The sequence below is a fragment of the Penaeus japonicus genome, unplaced genomic scaffold, assembly GCF_977035675.1.
Source record: "Penaeus japonicus unplaced genomic scaffold, GWHDUDI00000001_assembly GWHDUDI00000024, whole genome shotgun sequence".
NCBI lineage: Eukaryota > Metazoa > Arthropoda > Malacostraca > Decapoda > Penaeidae > Penaeus > Penaeus japonicus.
The window spans coordinates 26,112,670-26,124,475 of NW_028234426.1; the positions used below are offsets into that span (position 1 = coordinate 26,112,670).

The 11,806-nt window shown below is 44.2% G+C and overlaps 1 protein-coding gene across 2 annotated transcripts in view; it reads right to left on the reverse strand.

The window, feature by feature from the left end:
• Positions 1-7,390: 7,390 nt before the first annotated feature.
• LOC122246703 (uncharacterized) overlaps positions 7,391-11,806 on the reverse strand; it is an 8,132-nt gene continuing 3,716 nt past the window's right edge. The window contains exons 2-4 of one of the 2 annotated variants that reach the window (XM_043005436.2): positions 10,495-10,588; positions 9,452-9,571; positions 7,391-9,268 (exon numbers count right to left, since the gene is read on the reverse strand). In XM_043005436.2, the coding sequence (XP_042861370.2) occupies positions 8,423-9,268; positions 9,452-9,571; positions 10,495-10,563 (1,035 nt within the window). In that variant the 5' untranslated portion in view covers positions 10,564-10,588 and the 3' untranslated portion in view covers positions 7,391-8,422. Of the gene's footprint in view, positions 9,269-9,403; positions 9,572-10,494; positions 10,589-11,806 lie in introns of both variants that reach the window. The other variant, XM_043005434.2, reaches the window with a different exon arrangement.

Here is an 11,806-nt window from a genome sequence, read left to right on the forward strand (position 1 = left end):
GGGGGGAAGGGGGGAGGGGGGATGATTTCAAGGCTGTTAAAACCACCAGGGACTAACTAGAGGATCTGGCATAAAGATGTTTTTTTTTTTTTTCTGTCTGTGACGTTCACTCTCCTAGCCACCCGAGATAAGCATTTCACGGCGAACGAGTCTCTTCAGCTAAAGGTTGTCTGATGCTGAGCCCACTCGGGAAGGCGAGCGCGGATGGGGTTGCCTTGGCCCGCGCTCTCTTAGTGCCTCGCTGGCGGCCGCTCTTTGTCTGTCTGTCTATCGTGTGTGTGTGTGTGTGTGTGTGTATATATATATATATATATATATATTATATAATATATATATATATATATATATATCTATATATATATATATATATATATATATAGTAGTATATTTTATATATATTGTATATATATATATGTATATATATATATGTATATAATATATATATATATATATATATATATATATTATATATTCATATATATATACACATATATAAATATACATATATATATATATATATTATATTATATATAATATATAGTATATATATATATATATATATATATATATATGTATGTATATATATATATATATTATATATCTATATATATATATATATATATGTAGTATATATATATTATATATATATATATATTATATATATATTTAGATACTTATATATATATATATCAAATATAACCATGAGTATATAAATATATATATATATCTTAAATAACTATATATATATATATATATGTATATATAAATATACTCACTATATATATATAATATATATATATATACTCATATGTATGTTTATATAATATATATATATATATCTATATATATATATATATATATATATATCTATATATTATATCTATATATATATATCTACATGTATATATACATGTATACGAACTATTAAGATTGGAAAAACTAAAATTCATTGCATACGAGTCACTGACTGACTATACCGATGCAGCATTGTTTATGCAAACATTTAGATCTACTTCAAATTAAGGTCCTGAGACTCATAATGATTTTTTTTTTTTAAGAACAGCTGATTTTTTTTTAGATGAGGAAGGAATAATGGATATCGAGTGTTCAGCATAGAATCAATGATGTCAGTGTCATGACAGCTGCAACATAAGGTCACAGCATGACAACTTTGTTAAAGGTGGTATTCAGACATCCCTTCATATAGGAAAGCACATATCTGCCTGGATAAGAAAAAAAAAAAAAAAGTTGAATATTAGAAATTTCAGTCTTTGAATTTTCTCAAGACAATCTTGGTATAGCTTTGAAAAATGACGTTCTACCGAAGCAAAATGATAGAAAACAGCACTTCTTTGTCAGTCAAAACAAAATTTAATATCGTCAGTCAAATAAATGATATGCAAAATCAGTAAATGTACATCAGCTGATATCCATTAGCGGATCAGAAGCTCCAGAAACAGGTGCGCCAAAGAGTGCTATCAGTGGACGCAATAAGGTTAGAAAAAATAATGAAATAGGCATTAGAATTAACAACTACACAACAACACTTCATTCGGAGTGATTTGCTTTGCTTGTAGTCTTTACAATAATCGTTCACAATTATTTTAATACAGTATGTTTCCCTTTCGTCTCTGAATGCTCTAAATTCTTATAGAAAAGTCACAAAATACATGAGTGATGTCTACCTGACTACCTTGGAGGTATGACTACTATAATATCATGAGTTCCTTCTTATACTAACTAAAAGCTATATGGTATGGCTAACAATGAAACAAAGTAATTTACTAAAAGATAATTAATTGAATATGATACAGGTTTAACCATCAACCATGTGCACAAAAAAAAATAGAGAAAAAAACTTGAACGGAAAACTAAACTCTAGATGTTTACCCATTCCGATTGAATGTTGAGAAGTAATCATATATACGAAATTAGCAAATAAAAGCATGGGCAAAATGGCTATCATAAATATAGACTATCATTGAGAGTATAATGTCCCTAACAATACTGAACGCAAAGCACTCGTATTCTTGTATACTTAATAATGACAATTCCACGTTTAATGAGAGTGGAATTTCGAGAGATGTTGATGAATCCGTATATAATATAGCAATTGCAGAAACTGCTCACTGTAGGAAGAAGGGAGGGATGGAAGGTGAAGGAGGAAGGGAGGGATGGAAGGTGAAGGAGGAGGGGAGGGATGGAAGGTGAAGGAGGAAGGGAGGGATGGAAGGTGAAGGAGGAAGGGAGGGATGGAAGGTGAAGGAGGAAGGGAGGGATGGAAGGTGAAGGAGGAAGGGAGGGATGGAAGGTGAAGGAGGAAGGGAGGGATGGAAGGTGAAGGAGGAAGGGAGGGATGGAAGGTGAAGGAGGAAGAGAGGGATGGAAGGTGAAGGAGGAAGGGAGGGATGGAAGGTGAAGGAGGAAGGGAGGGATGGAAGGGGAAGGAGGAAGGGAGGGATGGAAGGTGAAGGAGGAAGGGAGGGATGGAAGGTGAAGGAGGAAGAGAGGGATGGAAGGTGAAGGAGGAAGAGAGGGATGGAAGGTGAAGGAGGAAGAGAGGGATGGAAGGTGAAGGAGGAAGGGAGGGATGGAAGGTGAAGGAGGAAGAGAGGGATGGAAGGTGAAGGAGGAAGGGAGGGATGGAAGGTGAAGGAGGAAGAGAGGGATGGAAGGTGAAGGAGGAAGGGAGGGAGGGGGAGGGGAAGGAGGAAGAGAGGGATGGAAGGTGAAGGAGGAAGGGAGGGATGGAAGGTGAAGGAGGAAGGGAGGGATGGAAGGTGAAGGAGGAAGGGAGGGATGGAAGGTGAAGGAGGAAGGGAGGGAGGAAGGAGAAGGAGGAGGGAAGGTGAAGGATGAGGGAGGAAGGAGGAAGGGGGAAGGGAGAAAGGGAGGGGAGGAAGGGAGGGGTGGAGGAGGAGGAGGAGGGAGGGATGGGAGGAAGGGAAGGGAGGGATGGAAGGGAAGGAGGAAGGGAGGGATGGAAGGGAGGGAGGGGGAGGGGGAGAGGGGAGGGAGGTGAAGGGAAGGAAGGGAGGGAGGGAGGGTGAAGAGGAAGGAGAGGGATGGAAGGTGAAGGCGAAGGAAGGAAAGGAGGAAGGGGTGGAGGGAAGGGGAGAGGAGGGAGGGGAGGAGGGAAGGGGAAAGGAGGAAGGGGAGGAGGGAGGGGAGGGAGGGAAGGTGAAGGGATGGAGAGGAAGGGATGGGGAGGACGGGAAGGTGGAAGGAGGAGGAGGGAGGGAAGGAGAGGGGAGGGAAGGAAGGAGGAGGGGGAAGGGAAGGTGAGGGGGAAGGAGTGAGGGATGGAAGGTGAAGAGAGGAAGGAGGGATGGAGGGAAAAAAGGAAGGAGGGGAGGGAAGAAGGGGAGAGAGGAAGGAGGGATGGAGGGGAAGAGGGGAGGGAAGGAAGGTGAAGGAGGGGAAGGAGGAAGGAGGAGGAGGAGGAAGGTGAGGGAGGAAGGGAAGGAGAAAGGAGGGAGGAAGGGAGGAGGGAGGGGAAGGGAGGAGGAAGGAGGGATGGAAGGAAGGAGGAAGAGGGGATGGAAGGGGAAGGGAGGAAGGTGAAGGAGGGAAGGATGAAGGAAGGAGGAAGGGAGGGATGGTGAAGGAGGAAGGGAGGGATGGAAGTGAAGGAGGAAGGGAGGGATGGAAGGTAGGAGGAAGGAGGGAGGGATGGAAGGTGAAGGAGGAAGGGAGGGATGGAAGGAGGAGGGAGGAGGGAGGGGAAGGGAGGAAGAAGGGTTGGAAGGTGAGAGGAGGAGGGAGGAGGGAAGGGGAGGGGGAAGGGAGGTGAAGGGGGAAGGGAGGGATGGAAGGTGAGGAAGGAGGAAGGGAGGGATGGAAGGTGAAGGAGGAAGGGAGGATGGAAGGTGAAGGAGGAAGGGAGGGATGGAAGGTGAAGGAGGAAGGGAGGGATGGAAGGTGAGGAGGAGGGAGGAGGGCTGGAAGGTGAAGGAGGAAGAGAGGGATGGAAGGTGAAGGGAAGGAGGAGGGAGGAGGAAGGGAGGGATGGAAGGTGAAGGAGGAAGGGGAGGGATGGAAGGGAAGGAGGAAGGGAGGGATGGAAGGTGAGGAGGAAGGGAGGGATGGAGGAAGGTGAAGGAGGAAGGAGGAGGGATGGAAGGGAAGGAGGAAGGGGGGGAGGAAGGAGAAGGAGGAGGAGGGATGGAAGGTGAAGGAGGAAGGGAGGGATGGAGGGAAGGAGGAAGGGAGGGAGGAAGGGAAGGAGGTAGGGAGGGATGGAAGGGGAGGGGGAAGAGAAGAAGGATGGAAGGAGGGAGAGGGAGGAAGGGGAAGGGGAAGGTAAAGGGGAAAGGGAAGGAGGATGGAAGGAGGAGGAAGGGGAAGGGAGGGGAGAGGGTGGGGAGGAGGGGGGAAGGTGAGGAGGAGGGAGGGAGAGGAGGGAAGGAAGGAGGAAGGGAGGGATGGAGGTGAAGGAGGAGAGGGAGGAGGAAGGGGAAGGAGAGGGATGGAAGGGTGAGGAGGAGGGGAGGGAGGGAGAGGTGAAGGAGGAGAGGAGGATGGAAGGTGAAGGAGGGAGGGAGGAAGGAAGGGAGGAGGGATGGAAGGAGGAAGGAGGGAAGGAGAGGGAGGGAGGGAAGGGAGGTGAAGGAGGAAGGGAGGGATGGAAGGTGAAGGAGGAAGGGAGGGGGGGAAGTGCAAGGAGGAAGGGAGGGGTGGAAGGTGAAGGAGGAAGGGAGGGAAAAAAAAATGGAGGGGGAGGTGAAGGAGGAAGGGAGAAGGAAGGAAGGTGAAGGAGGAAGGGAGGGATGGAAGGTGGAGGAGGAGGGAGGGAAGGTGAAGGAGGAGGAGAGGAGGAAAGGGAAGGAGGAAGGGAAGGAGGGAGGGAGGAGGATGGAGGAGAAAGGGAGGGAGGAAGGGGAGGGAGGAAGAGGAGGGAGGGAGGGTGAGGAGGAAGGGAGGGAGGAAGGTGAAGGAGGAAGAGGAGGATGGAGGGAGGGAGGAGGGAGGGGAGCAGGAGGAGGAGAGGGATGGAAGGAGGGAGGGAGGAAGGGAGGGAGGAGGGAGAGGAGGGAGGGGAGGGGAGGAGGAAGGAAGGAGGATGGAGGAAGGAGGAGGAAGGTGAGGAGGAAGATGGAAGGTGAAGGAGGAGGAGGGAGGAAGGTGAAGGAGGAAGGGAGGGAGGGGGAGGGGAAGGAGGAAGAGAGGGATGGAAGGTGAAGGAGGAAGGGAGGGATGGAAGGTGAAGGAGGAGAGGGAGGGAAGGGTGAAGGAGGAAGGGAGGATGGAAGGTGAAGGAGGAAGGGAGGGATGGAAGGTGAAGGAGGAAGGAGGGAGGAAGGTGGAAGGGAGAGGAGGAAGGGGAGGGATGGAGGTGAAGGAGGAAGAGAGGGAGGAAGGGAAGGAGGAGGGGAGGGATGAAGTGAAGGGAAGGGGATGGAAGGTGAAGGAGGAAGGGAGGGAGGGGGAGGGAAGGAGGAAGAGAGGGAAGGAAGGGAAGGAGGGAGGAAGGGATGGAAGGGAGGGATGGAAGGTGAAGGGGAAGAGGAGAGGTGGAAGGAGGAGGAAGGGAGGGATGGAAGGTGAAGGAGGAAGGGAGGGATGGAAGGTGAAGGAGGAAGGGAGGGAGGGGGAGGGGAAGGAGGAAGAGAGGGATGGAAGGTGAAGGAGGAAGGGAGGGATGGAAGGGGAAGGAGGAAGGGAGGGATGGAAGGTGAAGGAGGAAGGGAGGGATGGAAGGTGAAGGAGGAAGGGAGGGATGGAAGGTGAAGGAGGAAGGGATGGAAGGTGAAGGAGGAAGGGAGGGATGGAAGGTGAAGGAGGAAGGAGGGATGGAAGGTGAAGGAGGAAGGGAGGGATGGAAGGTGAAGGAGGAGGAGGAAGGATGGATGGAGGAAGGGAGGGAGGGAGGGGAAGGATGGGAAGGAGGAAGGGAGGGATGGAAGGAAGGAGGAAGGGGGATGGAAGGTGAAGGGAAGGGGAGGATGGAAGGGGAAGGAGGAAGAGAGGAAGGGAAGGGGAGGAGGGGGAAGGGAAGGAGGAAGGGATGGAAGGTGAAGGAGGAAGGAGGGATGGAAGGTGAAGGAGGAAGGGGAGGAGGTGAAGGAGGAGGAGGGAGAGGAAGGAGGAAGGGAGGGAGGGAGGGGGGGAAGGTGAAGGAGGAAGGGAGGGAGGGGGAGGGGAAGGAGGAAGGGAGGGATGGAAGGTGAAGGAGGAAGGGAGGGATGGAAGGTGAAGGAGGAAGGGAGGGAGGGGGAGGGGAAGGAGGAAGGGAGGGATGGAAGGTGAAGGAGGAAGGGAGGGATGGAAGGTGAAGGAGGAAGAGAGGGATGGAAGGTGAAGGAGAGTTAATACAATTGTAATCCTTTGTATATAGCATATGGTACGATTCATGTCTGAAGGCATAGATACATAAAGCATTCAGTTTCGGCAAAGTTGTCATGATCTCTTATCTTTTTTCATGTTCATTTTTACAGGAGGAGGTTTGCTTACAGTGTTTTTCTTTCCAACGATGGTATGGCCAAAGTTGTTCCGGTCCGTTTGATTAAATAAACAAAAGTATGAGATATAACAAATGCCACACGCTCACATTTTCATACAATCATAAACACATTCACACACATTTATGTGTATGAATAAACACTTACACTGAGTGAGCACACACATACATACGTCCTTGCACACACAGAAACACACACACACATACACACACTCACTCTCACACACACACACACACACTCACGCACACATACACACACAAACACACACACACACACACACGCACACACACACACACACACGCACACACAAACACACATACAAACACGCACATACACACACGCAAACAAACAAACACACACATACACACACCTAACAAATAAAAAAAGACGAAGTCACAAATCTGATAAACAGTACCCTTTTCTTCCACTAAAATTCCAATACACACATGTCACTTTTCACACAGCTGTTGCTACCCAGGCGTCAATCTTTCTCTCGTGTTTTGTAGTAATATTGGTGATATTCTATAGCTTATAGTTTATTGATGTGATTCTATTGAATTCGTATAAAAGACTGTTATCTGGAATGATTTCTTCAAGAACATTACTTGAAATAAGTTCAACTCTCCCGTTATCAAGCTCAGTTGTACTAAACTATCGAACATCCACATTAAACTGTACTTAAAAAACAGTTCATATCAAATACATAAACATTGAGTTACATTGATGTCCTGACTGTTCTTTTTATGATCCACAATAACTGATTTATCAAACGATATGGTCTTCCTTTTGCAATATTAATAGTACTTTTATTTCTAGAATTTGCAATTATTGATACGGATTGATACTGATGGTTTAGTTAATAGTTTCAATGGTAGACCTTCTAGTTATGTTTGCAACGAGTGAAAATGTGGTGTAATTAATGAGAAATATAATGACAATTACATTTTATTGACGTCACTAAAGGGGGTGGATATCAGAGCACAAATAAAGCCAATGACTGATGTACATTTGAACCAATCACATTTGCTGCAATAGTACATATTACTGTTATCATATATTTCCGATATAAAGAATACGAATACTTCTAATACCCTAGTGTACAAACAATATGATAACAACACATTCTAAATCCTGCAAAACAATAAGAACAGAAATCTTTTCAACAACAAAAATAAAGTTAATCAATTCTTCCTCACAATAAGGATAAGAACAGAGCCATTATGAAATTCCCCCCTAAGAAACTCATCAAAGAGTCACATATTCTATTTTCAGCGTAGGTCAAGGCAAAAAAGAGAAGGAAAAAAAAAAGGGAGAGAAAGTTTTAAAGTCTTAAGAAAAAGTGTGGCGGGTGTTATTAGCCAGCAGCCAAGCCATGAAGTGGACGCCAAAAGAGGAACTGTGTTTGCTCTCTACTTACGCCCGTGTATATCATGCAGGGTGAGACTTTTATTGGCTTATAAAACCTTGCACCTTCTTATTGTCCCTTTTTCTTCATCTCTTCTTCCTTCTCTTTCTTCGCCACCTCTTCTTTCTCAGGTTCCTTTTTCGCTGTCTTTCTTTTTTCTTCTTCTCCTACCTCTCCTTCTTCCCCGTTTACCAGACGGTTCGAAATGTGGTTTCCGTAGCTTTTCTGACTGCGATATGAACAATGACTGAACATAAGGGGTTATCCTTTCCAAATGAAAATAAAGAGACAAATTGCATCCCGTAAAGCTGTTGATGGGACGTTGGTGTCTTCATCAAATGATTCATCAGCATTCAATTAAGGTGTCACAGCATCTTATTCTGATGTGATGTCAGCACTTTGGCCCGATGGGATGTCAGCATCTTTCCTAAATGAGATGTAAGCTATTTCACTTGACAGAATGTTAGCATCTTGTTTTGGTGGGATGTCAACATTTCCTGATGGGAATTCAGCATCTTTTCCTGAGGGGATGCTGACATTTTATTCTGATAGAATGTTAAACATCTTCTTCTGAGGAGATATCAGCATCCTGTCTTTGTAGGATATCATCGCCTCCTGATAGGATATTAGCATCTGATGGGATATTAGCATCTTTTCCGGAGAACATGCTAGCATTTTGTTCTGGTGGGACATTAGCAATATGCTCTGACGGGATATTAGCATCCTGTCTTGATGCTTTGTTAATATCTGATGGAAAATCAGCATCACCTGGGATGTTAGCACCTTTTTCTAAAGGAATGTTAGCATCCTGCATTTCTGAGGAAATATGAGCATCTTGTAGTGTTGGGCTCTTGTCATCTCGTAAGGAATTATGAGCATCTTTTGACTGGAGATCAGTACCTTTTACTGAGGTGATGTTATCATCATTATCTGACGGAAGATCAGCATCAGCTTCTCCTGCTGGAATGTCAGCATCTTGTTTCGGTGAGCTGTTAGCATCTCCTGATGGGGAGTCAGCATTTCCTGATGGGGTGACAGCATCTCCTGATGGAAAGTCAGCTTTTCCTGATTGGGTGACAGCATCTCCTGATGGAAAGTCAGCTTTTCCTGATTGGGTGACAGCATCTCCTGATGGAAAGTCAGCTTTTCCTGATGGGACGTCAGCATCTTCTTTTAGATGGGTTTCAGCTTCTTGTCTTGATGGTATGTCATCATCGTGAAGTGACTCTGATGGAGAGCTGGCCCCACGTCCTGATAAGTCAGCAATGGATCCTGGCAGACCGTCGTTGTTAGAGTCTGCTGACGCTGAAGGGTTTCCGGTCTCCGTACTTGGTGGTGCTCCCTGCTCTAACAGCGTCATTTTCGCAACAACTTTCCAGTCACGCTTGTCACATATGACTAACTGAAAAGAAAAAAATGGATAAAGAATTACCTCAATCAGAAAAAAAACATTTCAATTCATAATTCACAAAAGAAATAACCCATATAACACACACACACACACGAGCACAGTCAAAGGATAAACAAAGCTACACACCCTCTTCTTCCGAATTAGACTTAAAAAGGTATCTAAGTCCTTCCTTACAATTGTGACCAGTAAGTTCTCCTCAGCTTCTCTCGAGCTTGTGGTGGTGTTGAGGATCACGGTGTTGCTAGGACTCAGAATGGGTGTCTCTGTTTCAAAGGGGCGTGGCATCCTGGAGAGCTGTGGGACAGAGGATACTTTAAAGATCTGACCAGTAAGTTAAGTCATTTGGAAGTAATGTTTATCAATTGCTCTTATGAACTGGATTGCCCCTTGATGTAATTTGTGTGAGATACCTTAGAAGCCGTCCTTTCCTTGCGGGTACCACTTTTTGAAACAAAAGGTATTTTCTTGACATTTTGTAATGAGTACGCGACCAGGTGAAGCCCAAATCATAGTGAACCTTTGAACGATTCTCGGTCTAATGAAAATATCGATGTTCTAAAATACCCCTGATTAGGTAAACATACAAAAAGTACATCCAATGGCCTAATATCGGCTTTACGATAATGTAAAAATAGTTTAGTGGCAAAATGTGTTATGACGATATATGATAGTGACTGAAAATATGTGAAAAATCGTTAAAGTTTAAACGACAGACCGCGTGACATGCTTGAAATATGCTGTTAACAGGTACACTTTTTAGAATGCGTTTTCATTTTTTTTTTTTTTATCAGTAATACTTCGTATTGATTTCCTGGAATACAAAAGCGTCAAAAAAGATACTGTGCTGATTTATATAAGAAATAAGTATAATAAACTATTACAGTTCTGATAGCCAATCCACCGCGAAACAAACATAAACACATGCACACACATACACACACACACACACATTTATACACACACACAATTCACATACACACACACAGAAATAGAGAGAGAGAGAGAGAGAGAGAGAGAGAGAGAGAGAGAGAGAGAGAGAGAGAGAGAGAGAGAGAGAGAGAGAGAGAGAGAGAAAGAGAGAGAGAGAGAGAGAACGATGCAAAAAGATAGGCAGAGATAGAGAGAGAAAGAGAGAAAGGGGGAGAGAGAGAACGAGACAAATTGAGAAGCAGAAAAGAAGAGAGACAACCCACATACCAACAGATCCATTCACTCACCCGTAGGAAGCTGTCGAGTGCCTGGACGAACCACACGATCAGCTGGTTTACTCGGTCATTCCTCTCCATCAAGCCAATCGGTGACTCGCAAAACCTGTAAAATAGGAATGATATGTAAACGTTGCCTAAGGTTTCATTTCCTAAAATTCTCTCGCAATGTGCAGTTTTCGATTTTTTTATCATCATCGTCTCTTGTAGGCTGTTTTTCGCTTTTTAGATTTACATTTTGATATTTAAATAAAATCTTTCCGTAATTCAAAGTCTATTTATTGCTAAACCTAAAACTTTGTAAGAAGACCATCACTCTATAGACTTAGTCCTCTGTCCAAATGTTTCCAAGAAATATACCAATAATATGGACAAACTCTTTCAAAGACTGTATTATGGTTAAGAACTAAAGAAACTGAGGTAGAAGTTGTGGGAATCCAGCCAACAGCTGTAGTGAATTTAGCTCAATATACTTATTATCTTCTTCTTCGAGTGCCGAGTCAGGACCTAAGGTTGGCTCCCATGCGTCTGAAGCCAGCTTGGTGACGATTATAGTAGTGTTAAAATCCGATAATTGATGTGGTATTCTATCAATATTCAACAGTTGCCCTGTTCATACTACTACTGTTCCAGATTTAAAAAAAAAAAACTATAACATGCACCTTACGAATTTAGTTTTACCTGGAAAATCAAGATATTCTCTGCTGTTTTAAGTATTGTACTCTTCCTACTCAACACTTACCTAGTGTTTATATCATCATTCGATAGGTCTGATTAAATGTTTGTGTTCTTTGACTAGATCGCTCATGTAGAGTTTAAAATCTTAAGATTATTCTTCATTCTGTATTCTGTATCTTTTTATGTGTGTGTGTGTGTGTGTGTGTATATATATATATGTGTGTGTGTGTGTGTATGTGAACGTATGTCACATTATTAAGATGCCTATTTTGTAAGTAAGTAAGAATGATAATACCTTGGATAATTTACAGAAATACAATTGACGACATAAAGTGTTTTCCCAATGCAGTCCGTTCCCAGGAGACAGGAAAGACAAAGATGGAAAAAAAGGGTTAAAACAGAACCCTTTGTTCTTACTTCCTAGAACGCCAGCTGTTGAAATCAGAGAAAACGCACATCCCCCCCCCAAAAAAAAAAAAAAGCCAGCCATGATAATAAAACGGAAAAACCCGATATAATGGAAATTATTCGAGGACATGACCGAGCGAACGAACAAGCCTTTGGCAGCCTGCGATAGCTTGAGAGTTCATTAACGATAGATATGAAGGTCTTAAGACTGTCGCCCGCCACTGGTAATTAATTTTCC